At 48.7% G+C, this 19,783-nt stretch overlaps 1 protein-coding gene across 2 annotated transcripts in view; it reads left to right on the forward strand.

Moving 5' to 3' along the window:
• Positions 1-1,447: 1,447 nt before the first annotated feature.
• Positions 1,448-19,783, forward strand: part of ENTREP1 (endosomal transmembrane epsin interactor 1) — a 48,664-nt gene continuing 30,328 nt past the window's right edge. For both annotated transcript variants that reach the window (XM_004591839.2, XM_058657387.1), the window contains exons 1-2: positions 1,448-1,870; positions 9,880-9,936. In XM_004591839.2, the coding sequence (XP_004591896.2) occupies positions 1,472-1,870; positions 9,880-9,936 (456 nt within the window). In that variant the 5' untranslated portion in view covers positions 1,448-1,471. The remainder of the gene's footprint in view (positions 1,871-9,879; positions 9,937-19,783) is intronic.

Genomic DNA, 19,783 nt, shown 5'->3' on the forward strand with positions numbered 1-19,783 from the left:
AGAGAATTTCTTAAGGCTCAGCCAGACTCAGCATATCGCAAAGTGTACTACATTCTTAACAATTAAACACCTTTCAGCATGTATATAAAACAAAGGCCATAACCTCAGGACCCACGAAGCTTTTCATTTCACATCACCTGCAATTCAAGAGTAGAATTTAAAACACCACTGAAGACAGCAGGTGGCAAATGTTTATTTAAAAAGGCATCTCCCTTTCCCGCCAGGATTTGAAGGTGATTCCTGAGAGGAAATCCTTGGGATGGCTAATTAATTACAGGTGCTTCAATAATTAAAACACTTGCACATGGACAGTTCCTCACATGGCCGACTGAAGTAATGATCACAAAAATAAACGCCGCCTTCAGAAGCACAAGCTAAAAGCTGACCACTTGGCCCGGGGCTGACAGAGCCGGAGAGCTGGTTCAGTACCCCGATACTACCGGTACGACAGGCCCTCCAGCCCTGGGGCTGACCAGGCTCAGTGACATTGTCTGAGTTCTCTGGAAAAACCCCGGACGATCACATTAGATCACGTTAGGTAGCGCACTTTGTATGGATCGAATTCTTTGAGAGGAAAGGGTGCTTGCTATAAGGGGACTCGTTCTCCCTCCCTCTCTGGCTCATAAACTACCGGAGCAGATTAGTACTTCCCCTGATGTCTGGGATTCTGGTTCCACCGGGTGATGCCCCGAGAGGTCCTGAGCCAGGAGGACTGTGCGTGGCCGCTGAGGTGCAGTCGGAGGCAGGGCCCCGGGAGGTGGCGGCCGACCTCCCGCGCGCTCCGGTTCGGATGCCGGGAAGGCGACTCGGCCGCCCGCACGCCGCGCACGGTCAGTGCCGGGAATTCCCTCGCGGACGCGGCGCCAGGAACTTCGCACGGCTGTGTCCTTCCAGCCGCCCTTGGCTTCGATCGCTTCCCATCAAGTCCCCCCGCAGCCCCTCCTTTCGCAGGCAGCCCCCTCCCCGAGGGGTGCTTGGCGAGAGTTTAAAACCCGCAAGCTGGGCGCTCTGGGTGGCTGCCAGCTCCTGGCTGGGTCCTAGCTGGATCGCGCCCCCAGAGCGCTTCTCCAGCCGCCGCCCGCAGGCAGGGATAGATTGCTGCGGGGCTCCTTAGCGCCAGGGACTTAGTGAAAACAGAGGGGCGAAGCACCCGTCCGGCTCAGCCTCCCCGGAGCGAGCGCGGGGTCAGCGGAGACTTGGCCACGGCGCGGCGCGATCGCAGGGCGCGCGTGGGTAGAGGGTGAGCGGCCGGGGCCGGAGGCGGGCCTGCCGGGCGGCAGGTGGGTGCGGCCGCCGGGAGCCGGGGCGCAGCGGCGGCCGCAGCAAGTGGTTGGGCCGTGCGCATTTCCTTCCCTCCCCCTCGGTCCCGGAGCCCGCCCGCCCGCTCGCCGTGCCCAGTGCGCGGCGCCGGCGGCTCTGTTCCTCGTCTTGACCCGTCGCAGCCGCAGGCTGCGCCCGTCGCCGTCGGTCCATGTCCCTGCCCGTGGTGCTCCCTGGCTCCTGCTGCCCAGTGGCCGGGCTCTCGGGCGGGCCGCAGGCCGGGGGCCCGGGAGCCGCCGCCGCTGCCGCGCAGGAGCCGCCGCTGCCCCCGCTGCGGCCGCGCTGGCCCCGGGGCGCTCTGCAGCCCCCGGCGCGGCCTCGCTGCGCGGCTGCCACCGCCACCGCCGGGGTGCTGGGCGCGCCGCCCGCGCTGTCCTCCCGCAGGGCGGCCGCTCCGGGCTCGGCGCTGCTGCCCGCCCGCCCGCTGCTGTCGCTCGGGCTGCTGCAGCTGATCCTCGGCTGCTGCATGGTGGCGCTCAGCTTCGGGGCACTGTCGCTGAGCAGCTCCCCGCAGGTGAAGAATTCGTGCCCGTTCTGGGCTGGCTCTTCGGTGAGTACCGCCCGCGCGAGCCTGCCTGTCCTGGCGGGACCGGTGCCCTGGCTCTCGGGTGGCGCCCGGAGCTTCAGCTGGGGAACACAGCCCCACGGGGCCGCTTGAAATTTTGGAGGCGTTGGGGCAGGAGATGAAGATTCCGAGGTGGTCGAATTCAGGGAGCGTTGAACTGCACCTGGACATGGTGTGTTCCTAAGGCGCTGGTAGGCAGAAGAAAACACACATGGCTAAGGAAAGTTACGGTGGAGGGCGAGAAAGTGGGAGGAAGCCAACCGCTTTTGGGGAGCCGAAGCTTGTGTGACAGTGCCCGCACCCAAAGGGCAGCGATTCTGATGGTTGTGCCCGCTGATGTCATGGCCAGTGCCCGGCACACAGTAGGTGTGCTTGCAGGGTGGAAGAAGGGACGGGTTGTTTGGGACAAATCTCTTGTTTTCAGGGAGGCGCTGTGAATGGGAAGTGTGGTGTAGGATGGCTGCACTGTGTTTGGGGCAAGCTCAGGAGATAATGAGTGGGTGTGTGCCAGCCTGCTGGCACCTGGTCATTACAGGGGGCCCGAAGCCCAGGTGGGCTCCGGGAGCTGCACAGCCTGAACCTGTCATTATGGATGAGTGCGCCAGAGTTGCAGGAGGAGCAGGCAGGGGGCTGGCGCTGTCTGCCTTGCTCCAGGGCCCTGTCCTACCTCCAACCCGCAGGGCTGATCCCGCCCAGCGAAAGGGTGTCCAGCTTCACAGGACTGCTGCCAGCCAGTGTAGGGGTGTAGGCAGCGGAGTGGCCAGTTACTTCCTAATTCTGAGTACTTTGACAGCGCTGCTAGTACCCAGCCTCTTGGTATTTGTTGGCTGGGGGCTGACAGGGCTGGAAGCAGGTCTTGGTGAGTGACTGGGAGGCCAGCACAGGGGAGCTTACAGCGAGCCTGATGGCACTTGCAGCTTCTGCTGGGAGCTGGATGAGTAGACCTCATGTGTGTCCCAGCTGTGGGTCTGCAGGTCCGCAGGGCTAAGTGATAAGAGCCTGGAGCTCGTGTAGCCCCAGTAGTTGAGTAAGAATCCATTCCTGGAGCCTGTCATTGTGGGTGGCTGCCTGTGCGCTCTGCTGGTGAAGGGTCTTGGGGTGCAGCCTTGGCTGGGGCAAGTGAGGTACAGCATCCCTGCCTTGGGCCCCCTGTCTCCGGGGTTTGCTGCTAGCCTCTGAAAGTTCTGGAAACGTGCAAAAGGGCAGGTGTTCCCAACTGGGGAGGAATTAGATCTGTTAGGCCCTCTGTTCCACCTGTGAGACTGGGTTGTGCCGAGCGGTGACTGCATTTCGTTTCTCTAAATCCCATGGGCTGGGAATGAATCTAATGAGCCTTGCATGTCGTTTTAGGGCCTTGCTCTTGGTAAAATCATAGTCTCTTCTCAAAGATAGCTAGGTTAGGGCCGTTGAAAACTGTTTTTCTCTTCGACAGTTAAAACTTGGAGTCAGTTTATTATTGTCGATTATTTCAGAGGTCAGTGCACTTAGATGCCACTCAAGCCCTGGCTGGATTTTGACAAATAAATCATAAATCTTTCACACTGGACTTACTGGCTGGGCATGTCCTCGCCTTCAGCTCTGAGCAAAGCAGGGCAAAGAAAGAGGAAACTGGAGCTTGCAGGGGCCGCTCACAAGCTTCAGGGAGTTGAAAGTTTAAATTTTGGTGCAGAAACTTTTGAAATCCATGTGTACAAGAGTTCTTCAAAAGGTTCATATGACCAAAAAAAAAAAAAAAAAAAAAAAACCAAAAAAAGCATGGCTCTCTCTTTTTTTGCGTCAGGTTGGGCTTATCCCTGAATCCCTGGCTGAATTCTCACCTTGTACACACCAGGATCCCATACGGGTGCCGGTTCATGTCCTACCTGCCCCGCTTCCCATCCAGCTCCCTGCTTGTGGCCTGGGAAAGCCGTGGAGGATGGCCCAGAGCCTGGGACCCTGCACCTACATGGGAGACCAGGAGATGAAGCTCCTGGCTCCTGGCTTCAGATTGGCTCAGCTCCGGCTGTTGCGGCTACTTGGGGAGTGAACCAGGAGATGGAAGATCTTTATCTTTGTATCTCCTGCTCTCTGTATATCTGATTTTCCAATAAAAAAGTCTTTAAAAAAAAGAAAGGCACCTGGGAGAGAATAACTTCTGGATGAGTTCTTGTCTGTATTTCATGTTTCAGGAAGCTGAAGAGCGTGCTGTTAAAGTACGCTTTGTTTTTTGAGCACTCTCTGGTTATTTATTTTCCTACTGGTGGCATTCATTAATGACTCAATCTATCATTATCCCCAAAGTTCATGGAGCTAAGAGATTAAGTGTCTTCATAAACAACCTGACATTTGACTGCAAGTGGGTGGTCAGGGGAGACACGCTGTCTGTGTCTGGGTCACGCTGTCCCCGCTCCCCACTGGCTGGGGAGCTAGTTAATGTTAGTTAGAAGCTGCTGCATTATGGGAGACCAAGGCTAGCCCACTGCAGTGGACTTCACCCAAGTGAATTGTGTTGGTTTTTCTCTCCAAGAAAAAGCAAAATTCCCAACTTTGATGATGCTGTGGTCCTTGGGAGATGATTCCCAACATTCACTGTGGGTTTGTCCTGCTTTGGGGTCCCTACTGCTTCTATGACCTGGAGCCGTCCAGGTTTGCCCACTGGGAGTCAAGGCTCTGAATTCTGGTTAGACCATGCTGAGTCCAGGGTTCTTCTGGAAGATTCTACCTTGTTTTAAAGAGACAGATATAGGTGAACTTCCTTTTTTTAAATTCAGTGAGTGACTAAACAGAAGGCTTACTGATTCAATTAGGACCAATATAAAATTCTGAAGTCCTATTGTATTCATCTGATGCTTCTTTAATATTTAAAGGCCATTTGAATATGTTTTCTGGAATGAACGTAGATTTTCTTCTGTCCTCTATTGTATTTGACAGCAGAATCAATAAGCTATGTACCACAAGCAAGCCATTGAGCTTTGCAGCCTCAGTTAGTTGTCTGAAAAATGGGTTACCTTATCTGTAAAACTGCCTCAGGCTTGATTTTATGAGTGTATTGAAGAGCTTACTGGCAGTGCTTGACTGCCGGCCCCTGGCCCCTGGCCGCTAGCCCCTGACCCCTGGCCCCTGACCCCTGGCCCCTGGCCCCTGACCCCTGACCCCTGGCCCCTGGCCCCTGACCCCTGGCCCCTGACCCCTAGCCCCTGGCCCCTAGCCCCTGACCCCTGGCCCCTGGCCCCTGACCCCTGGCCCCTGACCCCTGGCCCCTGGCCCCTGACCCCTGGCCCCTAGCCCCTGGCCCCTGACCCCTGGCCCCTAGCCCCTGACCCCTGGCCTGCTGTATACTGTACTTCCACTAATGCTTTGAAGCACTAATATGTAATCCAAGTGAAGTGAACAGGCCAGTGTTTTAACAAGGCATATGGCAGTCATGTATACAGTAGAAATATCCAGTGGCCTGTTTTTTTTAAATCAGTTTTGCTAATCAGACAGGGAGCAGTCTCTCTCTCTCTCTCTCTCTCTCTCTCTCTCTCACATCCACCCACCCTAGTATTGTCCAATCACCAGTGCAGGACATCCAGGATGAGGTTTGGACCCACTGTGTGTTGTTATTTACAATGTAAACACATCTGGGCTCTTTGTCTCTGTGTTTAGAGGCAGCAGCTTTTGACAAATGATCCAGAACATTCCTACCCAAGGCATGTTAATGGATTAGCAAGGGAAAATAGGGCAGTAGAATGATAAGCTTTTGATCTTTCATCATTTGGCTTTTAAGCCGGAAAATTAAGGCACATTAACCATGGGCAGTGGGTAACCCCGACTCCTGACTGGATTGCCTCAGAGCCCTTCTTTGCAGAGTCTGAAAGAAAAAAAGGGGCGGGGCGAGCTTTGCTTTTTGCTCTAAGTCATGAGGAATGGGTGAACAGAGAGCAAAACCAAAGTGGTCATCAGTCTTGTGATAATAACAGAGAAAGTTGGGTCTTAGAAAATAGGTCCTTGCTTGTTCCTTTGGGACAAGTTGCGTCTTGCGCTGAGGGAGCCTGGTGTTGCTGCTGGGACATTCTTTCGGGAAGTGCAAGGGTGAACACTGTTTAGGCTGCCACAGGCGTCTCCCAGCCAGTTCAGCTCCTGCAGCTGGTCTCCAGCCACTCATCCATCTGTTCAGTTGTGCCTTTTAGGGGCCTTTGGTGGCAGAGCAGTGAGTTAGAGGGGCAAGCCAGCGTGTGAGGGACAGTGGAAGGACAGCTGCGAGAGCCATCACGGAGCAGCCTTCTTGATAGCCTTCTCTTGAGCACTGGCTCCTGGGCCAGCCAGGGAGGTGGAGGCGTTGAGTTCACTGCCACCTCGTTTCCCCTGTCGCCTTCACCCCTCCCTCGGTGGACAGGTGTGCGTGCACTGCCCAAGTCTTGAACTGTTTCAGAATCTTCTCCCAGCTGCAGCCCCTCTGTTCCCACCACCCAGCCCTGCCTCCCGTGCTGCTTGCCACTCAGAGCTCGGAGAGGGAGAGGTGGAGTGTGTGCCTTTGTTGTAGGGGTGAGGTTAGGGAGCCTGCAATTCCCACCTGGAGTTGGGTGTGATTTGAAAGTATCCCTGGAAAGAAGGTGAGATTTAACGGGGGTATGTGATGAGTTGTCAAGTGATTCAAATGGAAATGAAGTCTTGGGAAACAAAGTCTTCAAATAGTTTATCTTCCAACCCATGGATTTAATAGATCTTGATTTTCTTTAGTTTTTATTTAATATATATTTGTATATAAATCATGTATTATTTGGTGAGAGAGAGAGTGAGAATCTTCTGGTTTATTCCTCAGTTGCTCACAACAACCAGAACTGGGCAGGCCAAAGCTCAGAGTCTGTTCATGTCTTCCACGTGGCGAGCAGGGACCCAGCACTGAGCTGTTGTCTGTACCTCCCAAGATCTATTAACAGTTACGTTCAGCAGAGCGTGTAGAGCTCGACCTCACACACATTAGTGTGGGATGTGGACATTCCAAGTGGTGGCTTAGCCCACTGAGCTGCTACAACTGCCCTTTATCGAATATTGCTCAGTAAACTTGTATTTCTGCCAACTGAGGTTTTAGGTGTCTTTTTCATATCTATTTTGAGATTCTTGATGTTTATTTGTTATTATTATGTTTCATTTGAGAAGCATAAGGAAAAGAAGAGAAAGGAGCAGACATACATACAAGTAGGGCTTCTCTCCACTGGTTTACCCCGCAGAGGCCTGAAGTAGCTAAGGGCTGGGCAGAGCCAGGAGTCAGGTGTCAGTCACATGGGTGGCAGAAACCAACGGCTGGTGTGCTTGCAGCGACCTCCCAGGGTCTGCAGAAGCAGCTTGCTGGAATTGGAAGCTGGGGTGGCAGAGGGAACCCGGTTATCCTAACATGAGCTGTGGCTCTCTTAACCAGCATCTCAGCTGCTAGGCAAAGTGCCTGCCTACTCTAGTGCCTGTAATAGTCCATTTGCAGTGGTTTGTCCCTGTGTGTGCAAGCACAGTACCATCCACCAAAAAAAGAAACAAAGATGGCTCAATTTTTTTTATCTCGATGGCCATTTATTTGAAATGACAGTTGTATCTGTCATGATTTGTTAAAATATAGAATCTAGGGCCCAGCGGCGTGGCCTAGCGGCTAAAGTCCTCGCCTTGAAAGCCCCGGGATCCCATATGGGCGCCGGGTTCTAATCCCGGCAGCTCCACTTCCCATCCAGCTCCCAGCTTGTGGCCTGGGAAAGCAGTTGAGGACGGCCCAATGCATTGGGACACTGCACCCGCGTGGGAGACCCGGAAGAGGTTCCTGGTTCCCGGCATCGGATTGGCGCGCATCGGTCCGTTGCGGCTCACTTGGGGAGTGAATCATCGACGGAAGATCTTCCTCTCTGTCTCTCCTCCTCTGTGTATATCTGGCTGTAATAAAATGAATAAATCTTTAAAAAAATATATAGAATCTAAATACCTTCTGATTCCATTCTTGAAGCTTTACCCAACAAAAATGAAAACACTTGTTTCTGAAGATTTATGTCCATGACTTTTACTGCAGCATGAACTGTAAAGGTAAATAACTGAAAATCGAATGAATGCCCATGAATATGGAAATGCTGGAGTTATTAGAAGCAGCTCTCCAATGGGATATTATGTACCATTAAATGGAAACAAATTCAGCTATTCCAGTGGACATGAGCTTTCTGTGAAATATTTATTGAGAAAGAAAAGAAAGAGATGGAAAAACAGATCTTACGTGACTTGCTTTTGGGGTAAACTGTGTTTCTACATTTGTAGATAGGCATGTACGTGGAAAGAGTTTATAGAGAAATATGTGCACTTGTGAAATATGCAAGCATAGTGAACTGTTGCCATGGAGGCCACGGGAGGCCATGGCTGGGCAGGGAGGCGGAGAGTCGAGTTCAGGCATCTGGTTAGGTGTGGGTGCCTGTGGCCTGGACTCCTCACCTTAATACTGTCTTAATAGAAAGTGGGTGTCGCCCTGCTGAGCCGTAGGGTTCTGCTGAATGGCAAATGCTGAGGGCTACTTCCAGCTTGGTGGTGTTTCTCTCAGGGCAGTTTTTAGTGAGATTTTCCCAGAACCAACTTGCTTGTCCTCCACAAAGTAGACAGTGGAGTGGGCAGACATATGCTCATGGACCTCATGTACACATGTGCACAAGGCAATCACATGCATACACATGTCACTTCTTGTGCAAGCACATGAATGTGTATGCACGCACACACATGTGCGACCATGCCGGAGGGCAGGGTCTCTGAGGAATTACCACTGGACTTGGGGTTGGCCTTCTGACCTGGAAGAACACCCAGACTTGGTTGTCTTCTCCTACAACAAGTCTCTGGAAACAAGAGTGCCAACCAGGAAAGGGAAAGCCTTGGCCAAGGTCACATGCACCAACTACTTAGAAGATGGGTGGGAGCTGGGACCTAGCATCTTGGGCACTCCCAGTCCCAGTTTGTCAGATGGTATAACTGCCACACGTGATGAACACACGTGCCCCGAGATCACTGAGGACAGGACGCTTCGCCGGCATTTCAGGGGATTGCAAGAACACATGACTTTCTTAGCATCCACCAGGAATTGATTCCCTTTTTTTTTTTTTTTTAAGATTTATTTATTTTTATTGGAAAGGCAGATTACAGAGAGAAGGAGAGACAGAGAGGAAGATCTTCCATTGGCTTGTTCACTCCACAAGTGGCCGGAATGGCCAGAGCTGAGCCAATCTGAAGCCAGGAGTCAGGAGCCTTCCTGGTCAGGAGTCTTCCTGGTCTCTCATGTGGGTGCAGGGTACCAGATCTGTGGGTCATCCTCGACTGCCTTCCCAGGCCACAAGCAGGAAGCTGGATGGGAAGTGGAGCAGCTGGGATTAGAACCGGTGCCCATATGGGATCACGGCACGTTCAAGATGAGGACTTTAGCCTCTAGGCCACACCGCCGGGCCCGAAAGACATCACTTTTAAAAATGAACCTTTGTTGAGCTTTGAGTTCTGTGGTTGCCGTGGTAGGGTCAGACAAGGTGACTTGGTGCCTTGTGTGGGCCCTGGGCTGGTCTGAAGAAGGGCAGGAGGACTTGGGGTGCAGTGGGGGTGGGGTGGGGCAGGGGATACCTGTCGAGCAGGCTTCAGACATGGCCCAGGAAGATCCTGAAGTGGTTCCCATTTGGGGAAGTTAACCTGTCTCCTAAGGGATGGATGCTCATCCAGTGAAGGACGGACGAGGCTGAGCTGGGCAGGGCGTGCATCGGAACAGCAGTCCGTTCATGGACTGCAAGGAGACCCTAGTTTCTGTTCGTATGTTCCCAGCTGACATTCAGAACCAAACACTGTCTGTCGGAAGGCTTTGGTGTCCTGAAAGCAATGGATTGGTTCCAGTGATTTATCAGAATTCTCGTGATTGGTGGAAATCTGCAATGTTTGGTTTAAAATGCTTTGAAATGGCAATATTTTTAAAACATTTTTGAGGATGTGTTTGTTGGAACAGGTCCATTTTTCTAGATTGATAATATTATTTATCCTTACAGGTGATACTGTCTGGGATCATAGGATTAACAACTTGGAAAAGGCCCATGGTACTCCTGGTATGTAGCCATCTCCTCAATTCTTAGCCTGATAAAATGTGCGCTGTATGAAGTGTGTGTCAGTAAACCTATGCATTGTTCATTTAAAACCGACTCATCAACAGTTTCAGAGGACAGGTGCTCTTAAAATAAAGATGATTTTGTTGGGTTTCTGACCATGCTAAGCTTCTTTGGCTTCCGTGCTGCACATGGGCCCCTCTTCCCTGGACCGGGCCTCTTCTGGGGACAGACTTTCTCTTGGAAATGTGACTTTAGGCAGCCATAGAGACCACACACGAGTGCGGAAACAACACAGGGAAAGCCCTGTACCGCCCTGCAGGTCGGAAGTTGTTAACTTGCCGTCTCATTGAGTTCTAGCCTTAGCCAATACTCCCGGGTTCTTTTTCCCTTCATGGTCTTTTGAAGCACATCTCAGACATCAATAAAAATCCATGATTTGTTATTAATTTTTAACAATCTCATATTTTAAAAAAATTATTTGGAAGGCAGTTACAGGAAAAGAGACACACTAAGAGAAAGAAAGGAAGAGATTAGATAGATAGGTATAGAAATGATCTTCCATCTGCCAGGTTCCTCCCCAGATGGCTGCTACGTCAGGGCCGGGCCAGACGGAAGCCAGGCGTCTCACAGGAGGGTGGAAGGGGCCCAGCACTTGCTCTGTTTCTTGCTACTTTTCCCAGATGCATTGGCAGGGAGCCAGATGAGAAGTGGAGCAGCTGGGACACAAACTGTTGCCACACGGGATGCTGGGATTGGAGGTGTTGGCTTTACGGGCCTGCCTCTCACCCTCGAAATTTTGTTGCTTGAGGTGCTGTTTTGTCCATCTCATTAATGTTATGTTCTTTGGTAATACAAACACACCCTGCAGGCTTTATTTCTTTTGTATTGTTGTTGAGATGACCATTTTGAAGTGTGTGGTTTGCTGGTGGCAAGTGCATTCGCGGTGTTCACCCTGTGGTTTGATTCGCTGTGTTGTTTTTATTCAGGGAGTATAAGGAACAGAAAAGTGTCAGTGATGTGTATCCAGCTGTCAAGGATAAAACAGATATGGTCAATTTGACTTGCAGTAGACTTGAGACGTCATTTATATAGCATCTTTTTATTTCTCCTTTGTCTGTCTTAGGTATTCTAAAGTTATTTTGAACATACTTAGTTCGACTTAAACAGATTACTATTTTCTGGGCAGTGGGTAATAAACTCCTTAAATTTTTCCAAGGAGGAGAGCATGTCAGTGTAGCAGGTCTCGGTACTGTGTTGGTCATCTTGAAATGTTCAAGTCTTTCCTGTGACTCTTGATGGCTGCATTTAGTGGCCTCCCTTTACTATGCGTGGGAGGAGTACGTTAGTATGAGCAGTGTAGTGTTTTGATGTGTGAGCAGGATCGGCGAAGGGGACTTGGGTGGGTTTGATGGCCCAGGTTAGCGGAGCTTCAAGTTTGTGTTACAAGTTCTCTAAGTTTGCAGTCTCTGGATGGTGTTCAGTGGTTATCCCAATATCTGGCTAGAATCACTTCCGGGTGATTTCCATAGAGTCAATGTTGGAATGCTCAGTTATATAGATCTCAAGGATTTCCACTGACATAAAGTCAGAAAATCTCCAGGGATTTTTGCACTTTGAAAATTCCAAATGATTGACAGAATGTAGCAGCTGTTTTAGAGAGATTTTTTTAATGCTCTTTGAAGCCATTTAAGAGGGAGCTTCATTAAGTTCATGGAAACATGGAATTCAAAGATACATTTATTTTCATAGAAATGTTTTTGAATTCTATGCACAGTTTTTAAAAATTTATTTATTTTTATTGGAAAGGCAGATATACAGAGAGGAGGAGAGACAGAGAGGAAGATCTTCTGTCTGATGGTTCACTCCCCAAGTGGCTGCAACGGCTGGTGCTGTGCCGATCCGGAGCCAGGAGCCAGGAACTTCTTTCCTGGTCTCTCACACGAGTGCAGGGTCCCAATGCATTGGGCCGTCCTCGACTGCCTTCCCAGGCCACAAGCAGGGAGCTGGATGGGAAGTGGAGCTGCCAGGATTAGAACCCGGCGTCCATATGGGATCCCGGGGCTTTCAAGGCGAGGACTTTAGCCGCTAGGCCACGGCGCTGGGCCCAATTCTATGTGTAGTTTTTTTTATAAGACATACTTTCATGGTGGTATTTGAAGATCCATTTATTTTTTTAAAAAAGACTTATTTATTTTTACTACAAAGGCCGATTTTACAGAGAGAGAAGGTCTTCTATCCACTAGTTCATCCTCCAAATGGCTGCAACAGCTAGAACTGAGCTGATCCAAAGCTGGGAGCCAGGAATGTCTAGATTTCCCACGTGGGTGTAGGGTCCCAAGGATTTGGGGTCGTCCTCCACTGCTTCTCCAGGACAGTCAAGCAGAGAGCTCGACTGAAAGTGGAGCACCAAGACATGAACTGGTGCCCAAATGAGATGCTGATACGACAGGGTGGTGGTTTAGCAGGCTGTGTCACCACACCAGCTCACTTTGTATTTTTTAACTATTGCTTTCCTTTGGAAAAGTGTCTTATGTATCTCTTATCTTAAGCAACTTTAAATAAGAATGAAACTAAATGGGACTGGCTTTGTATTATAGTGAATAAACACACAGCATCCTATATGGATGGCAGGTCGTGGCCTAGTTGGCTTCCTTCTGATCCAGTTCCCAGCTGTGGCACCTGGGAAAGTAGCGAGGAAGGCCCAAGTGCTTGGGTCCCTGCTACCTGTGTGGGAGCTCCTGGAGGAGCCTGCGCTCCTGGCTTCAGCCTATCCCAGCCCTGCTCTCGCAGCAGCCTGGGGAGTGAGCCAGCGGATGGAAGATGTTTCTCTCTCTCTCCCTCTCTGTAACTCTGACTTTGAAATGAGCACATAAATCTTTTTTTAAATGAGCCCAATTCAAACAAGTCTCTATTGCATTCCTTTCAGTCTGTCATGGTTGCTGTGAACTATATGTAATTGTTCACAGGACTGTAACCAGTGTGCCTGTACTGTGCAGAACGCTGCTTTCTCTAACAGGAAGTGAAGTTCATATCAGTTAGTATTCTGTTTCCATGAAGGAGAAGCCTGCTCGCTTACCCCTTCAAACTGCCAGGCCGCCTTCTGCCAGCTTCTGTTTCTTCATTCATTTTATTCTGCTGCAGATTTAAGCTTCTATTGGTTTGGCTACCATTAATAATGTCTTCAGAAGGTCATAATCCATTGTTTTTGAAATGTTAAATGATATTAATTTATAAATAAGATAAATTAATTTGAGGGAATTATGCGAGGAAGAGCTTTCTTTTTTAAAAAAAAATCTTGAGACAGACACATACACATATGGAGATGGGAGAACTGTACTCATTGGCTAAACACACATGTGGAGATGAGAGAACTGCACTCATTGGCTGCGCACATACATGGAGATGAGAGAGCTCTGGTCATTGGCTCCCTCTCCAGACGCCGGCAGTGGGAACCAAGAACACACCCAGGTCTCAGGAAAGGCAGGGACCCCATTGCTTTGGCCATCATGGACTGGTGGTTTGCTTTGGCAGGGAGCTGGAACTGAGGACTGGACCTGAACTGGGGACCTGAACCTGAACCCAGGTACACCAATGGGGGACACAGGTGTCTCAAAAGCTAGGCGGAACACTGCAGTATGGAAGAGCATTCTATCAGTAGATCATTTCCACCCATCGATATCGTAGATACAACATCCTTAAGCTCACATGAATCTTAATAGTATATGCCTGGGAAAGTAGTAACAGTGGACCGAACACTGGGCTCCTGCATTCTTGGGGGCAGTCCTAGATGGATTCCAGGCTCCTGGCTTCAGCGTGGGCCAGCCCTGGCCTTCATGGCCCTTTGGGGACTGAGCCATGGGTGGAAGATCTCTGTCTCTCCCTTTCTTACTCTGCCTCTCAAATATAAGCCAAATCTTAAAAAATTCCTACCTTCCAGAGATGGAGTAAATCTTAACATTTTAGAAAAGAAAGTTGCCTTCCTGCCTCTGATGAGCGTGTGTGTGTTTGGAAGCGCCGTGAATTGTAGTTGAAGCATGATTGAGTGCATGTGGGGGAGACCGAGTGTTCATTCCATATCCATGTGCAGTGTGTGAGAGCCAATCAAGGCAGTCAGCATTTCTGTCAGAAATATTTATTTTCTTTTTTCAGAAACATTTACTGTTTGTATTGAAAATGTTTACATTTTGTCTGAAGTTTCTTTCACTGCTTTTGCTCTCCAAAACTTTGTATCTGTCCTGTTTAGCTGCAGGGTTGTCAGGGCACGTTTTGCGGTGGGGGTGACTGGTTCCTGGCCGGGTCCTTTGGGAGCCGACTGTCCTCGTTTTGAGCGGCTCAGTGCACACCAGCCTGGAACCCGTGGCTGTTGCCTTTTGGGAACTGTTTATGTTTGTGTTCCGTCTTTTGTGACTGTTGGCCATGACTACATCAGGTTTTTGAGGAGTTTGAACAAAGAAGGATCAGTTTGACCTAGTTCCTTTGAACTCAAGTTTTCATGGAAATTAAGCGTGGGAAGCTTCCATTTGCTGATTCTCCTCGTTGTGCTGACGCAGTACTCTGTGTTCAGAACAGAAATAATGATGTTGAAAGATAGTAAATATTGTAAAGCTATGTTTTATGTGAGAGCAAGATTAAGCTAAGGAGTGTGTGCATTATGCGTGGAGGGGTGAGAGGTATTTTGGGTTGTTCCATAATGAGCTAGCATTTTTCGTTTTTAAAAAGTGTACTTATTTTTGGGGACATTATTCTGTTTTCATTTAATGTGGTGTTTTCGAAGTGTTTGGAAATGGCAGCTTCCATGCTGGGAATGGCCCGGAAGCTTGCCTGCAGAAGATGTTTCCATTTGTTGCCAAGTTCAGTAAGATTGGCTAGCATGGCAGCTGGCTCTCTGATGATGGTTTTGGTTGTTTATGGAGGGAGTGGGTATTTGAAGGCTTTGTTCTGTCTTGTTAGTTGGAACAGGTGGCTTGGCTGTGACTTGAATGCTGATAAACAGGCCACTTATTCATTAGTATCTGGAATGAAAGTTCTTCCCCAGATGTTCTTGGGGCACCTGTGCTTTACTCTCTAATGGAGGGAAAGTGCATGTCTGGTTTTTAAGTACTCCTTCTGTTCCTTCTGACTTAGAGTTGATAGTATTCAGGATAAACTTCGTTACCCAGAGAAACTAAAATATAATGGTAAGGTGGTTGAGTAGCACAGAGCCACTTGCAGACCCAGCTACTTTTCATCTTACTGTGATGGAAGGGGAGTTACACTGAGCAGAGTTCAGGAATGATCGTCTCCAGTTATTCAGGGAGAGTTGTCAGTGGGTTAAGCTGCAAACGACACAGTGGCCCTTCCATCCAGTACCCCCACGTACTTTTAGCCCTAGTCTCTATCTGCCTGGTGTAGTGGAAGAAATGCACAAAGAATCTTATTAATTTTTTTACATTTATAGCTGTTTTCTTTGAAAGGCACCTGGAGAGAAGAGCTCTTCTGTTTTATTTTTACTAAGAGAAAAGAGGGCAGTGGGCTCTCTTGTTAGACAATCCAGATGTGTTCCGTTTAAGAGGGAACTGGGTTAGCAGCCGAACCGCTGGAGCCCAGGCACTCTGTGTGGACTGTGGGTGTCTAGAGTGGCATGTGGGTTGGATCTTTGAGGAGATCAGAGTGACCTGGCACCCTCTCCCTTTAGTGAGGAGAAAGGCGTGGCTTGTCAGTGGGCTGCGCAGGGGTTCCGCCTTCGATGGAGGGATGAGAGTGTGTAGAATGGGGTCAGACCAGGCGGTGTGGTCACTCACTTCTCTGAGACCATGACTCATTTATTTTATGTAAATTTGTAAATGTTACCCATCCGTCTGCCCATGCGTTAGTCCTCCCAACTGTGCCAAGTGCATCCATCCATCCATTTCCCCTGATCGCTTGCTTCAAGCACAGCCCTGTGGCATTTCATTATTGACTAAATACCCTTGAAGAGGGAACACATTTGGATTGAGCTCTTCTCTCTGGGTGTCTTTCAAAGACAATAGTAGTAGATGTAAAAAGAAAATCAGATTCTTTGTGTGTTTCTTCCACTGCCCAGGCCCGCTCACACTGCCTCCTGTTAACCATTTGAAGCCTTTCTGGTGTTAGTATTCTTGCTGGTTGTGCTACGTTGCTGAAAGGGGGGGATTGTCAGACTTGTCACCCACCTTTTCTCCTCTCTTCTTTCTTCTGTATCTATACCTGTGTCTATATATCTATTATCCCCATATTTATAGGGAATATTTTTATGCTCCCTATAGATGAGTTTATAATTATAAATAATGTAAACTTCTAATTCTTACTTCCTGAAATTTGAGTGATACGTTTTATCAGCTGAAGAACTCAACCTGACTTTGCTTCTTTCTCAGCTCCATCCTGTCTTGGATGGTAACACCATCACCTCCTGTTGTCAGGGGCCTAACGTTTGCACTTTACTCTTCAACTGTATTGTAGAATATAAGCTTTATCTGAATGTTTTTCTCAGATCATGGAGACCAGTAGTGGACTTTCATTTTAGGGAGCATGAGGTCGGAGCTGGGTGCCGCGTTTCACATTCACCTGTGGCCGTGATACCAGACATGCCCACTGCTTGCTCACTGCGGTGTGTGCTCGCAACACCGTCTTAGCAGCCGTGCAGAGCTGCTGGGTGAAAACCAGTTTTGCAACCCTTAGCTGATATCTATGCCCAGCCTATGAAAAGCTTCAGGATTAGAGAGACAACTGCTTTGGAGAAAATTACTGAATTGCTGTGGCATCTTGAGTTGCATCACCCACGGGAGAGAGGAGGCTGGGTTTACAGATAAGCACTTGCAAAACCTGATACGGCCGCTGGATGTTTGGGCTGCTATCAGGCATATGCGTGTAGCTGAGCCTGCCCTGCTGGGTTCTCAGGTAGGGCTACAGGAAGGCTCAGTAATAGTATCTCAGAGCTGCACACTGCTTAGAGTCATATGCATGACCTGCATGAAACCTGTCCTCTTGATAGTAACACTTATTTAAAAAATATATATATATATATGCATATATATATATATATATAAAAAGAATTATAATCAGGAAAAAAAGAATTACTACTATTTTTTTAAAAAAAAGATTATTTATTATTGGAAAGTCAGATTTACATAGAGGAGATACAGAGAGAAAGATCTTCCATCCACTGGTTCATTCTCCAAGTGGCCACAATGGCTGGAGCCGAGAGTCTCCTCTGGGCATCCCGTGTGCGTGCAGGGTCCCAGGGCCTCAGGCCATCTCCCACTGCTTTCCCAGGGCACAGGCAGGGAGCTGGATGGGAAGCGAAGTAGCCAGGATACAAACTAACTTCCACATGGGACCTGAGTACATTACAAGGTGAGGATTTTAGCCACTGGCCCATCACACTGGGCCCCAATTTTGTGACCATTTAAAAATTGGCCTTACATGAGTAAAGTTGAACTTCTTTTCATTTGATTAAAAGAATGACTTTTGTATACATACACACACACACCGAAAGAGCCGGGGGACGCCTCGTCCGGCAGAGTTGGAGAGTCAGTACCTGGGCACACTTGGTAAAAGCACACTTGAGCAGTCACAGGCCACCAACACCTGGCACCCGGAAAAGATGTCAGTGTTGCTCATTTAGAAATAATCACAGATTATTAAAGCTATAGTAGCATATCCTTAAAATTTGACAAAGATATGCAAAACAATGTTTGACAGAATGATATTTGCGGCAATACTGATCCATCCAGGTACTCCTTTTTAAAAATTGTACTCCATATGTAAGGGAGAATGTGTGTGTGTCTTTCTGTGCCCACCTTGTCTCGCTCAAGGTGAAGCCCTCTAGTTACCACTGTTTTGATGCAAATGTAGGATTTCATTCTTTTTAACAGCTGGGAAGTGTTCGTGCACACACACGCACACACCCACATGTTCTTCATCCATCTGGTGATGGACACCTTGGCGAACAGTGGTGCTAGAGCCTGGTGGTGTAGGACTGTCTCTGATACAATGTGCTCATGTTTCTGGGGAACATACCTAGTGGAGGGATTCCTATAAGTGATTTTTTTATCGTTGCTGGCAGATAATCTAATAGCAATGATGTTTTTCTGTTCAAATGATTTTATTGAGCTATGGTTGGCAGCATAAAATTTATCCACTTGAAGTGTGAAACTCATTGGTTTTTAACAAATCTATGCAAACATCACCACTCCCGTATGTAGAGTCTTCTTGCCACCCTAAAAGCCACCTTGTGCCCCTTAGAAGTTACTCCTCATTTCTTCCCAACTCTCAGAAAACACCACAGCGCTTCGTAGCTGTATAGATTTGCCCGTTCTGGACCTTACAAATAAAGGGAATGACATTCACTGTAACCTTTTCTGTCTGGTTTCTTTCACTTACTGAGTTCTTCAGCAAAGTATTTCTAAGGCTCCTCTATGCTGTAGTGAATATCTGTTCTTTTGCTTCCTAGAAGCTGAACAATATTCTTTAGTTTGGCTCTGCCACATCTCATTTATTCATTCATCTGTTTGCTGGACATTTCCTTTTGGCTGTTAGGCGTCATCTTGCTGTGAACATAGTGTATATGTCTTGTGTAGTATGTTTCTATTTCTCTTGGGTATATGCCTTGCAGTGGAATTGTTTGGTTGCATGTTAACTCCCGTTTCGCTTCCTGAGAACTCACTAAACTACGGCCTACGTTCTTGTTATTTAACTTTTCCATCACCCATGTACAAAGGTTCTGAGTTCTCCATATTTTTTGCCAGTATTTAAGTAGCTTTTTGATTATAACTATCCTTATGGAAGTTACCGTTCATGGTCTTTTAAAATAAATTTGCTTATTTTTATTTGTTTGAAAGGGAGAGAGAATCTCCCATCACTGGTCCACTTCCATGTGGGTGGTAGGGACCAAGTGATTGAACGGTTCCCAGTTTCTCCATGGTTGCTCGTTAGCAGAAAAGCTGGAATAGAAGCAGAGCTGGGACTTGGACCCAGGCACTGGGATATGGGATGCAGGGATTCCAAATGTCACCAGAACCTCTCTTCCAAATGCTTCCCATCTTGTGGTTTTTAATTTGAAGTTGAACCTCTGTTTATGTGGTTGTTGGCCATAGGAGACGCAGGGACCAGACCCGTGGGCCCTGAATCCCAGGCTGAAGCTAGGAGCTGGGGCTGCATCTGAGTCCCCCATGTAAGAGGACCAGACCCTTGGGCCCTCAATCCCAGGCTGCAGCAGCAGGAATTTGGGTGGGAAGCAGAGGAGGCAGGATTCAAGCCAGCACTCTGATGTAGCATGTGGGCCTCACAGGCAGCTGCTTACCATGCTGAGCCACAGCACCTGCCCCACACATGCACTGTGTATGATTGCAATGCAGTGGCGGCTGGATTTGAAATCCTGTGAAGGCTAGACTGGACATCCTGGTGGCTCTGTCGCATACTGGTGCTGCTTGTTGCTTGGGCGCTTTGCTGAGGCTGGTGACCAGAATGTGAACATGTGAGCTGGCCTGGAACAGCCCCTTAACATACTAATGGCTTCCGAGGGGAGACATCTCAATGTGTCTCCCAGGAGGCCTAGGGAGAGCTGCGGACATCTGCAAATCTAGCCTTGGGTATGCCAGGTGTGATCTCTTCAACATTCTGTCAGTTTCCTCACACCAGCACAGAACCAAAGGGAAATGTCGGGCAAGCTTTTTATATTGTAAAATATTTGTAACATTGACCACATAAAGTGTGTTTAAGGTTACATTAGTGGCACTGAGCCAGTCTACAGTGCTGTGCCATCATCACAATTATCCATAACCAGAACTTTCTCTGGATTAAACAAGGAAGTCCTGCTTGTCTCCTCGATGTGTTCCGTGTAAGTGGGACC

The sequence above is a fragment of the Ochotona princeps genome, chromosome 31 (assembly GCF_030435755.1).
Source record: "Ochotona princeps isolate mOchPri1 chromosome 31, mOchPri1.hap1, whole genome shotgun sequence".
NCBI classification, from domain to species: Eukaryota; Metazoa; Chordata; class Mammalia; order Lagomorpha; family Ochotonidae; genus Ochotona; species Ochotona princeps.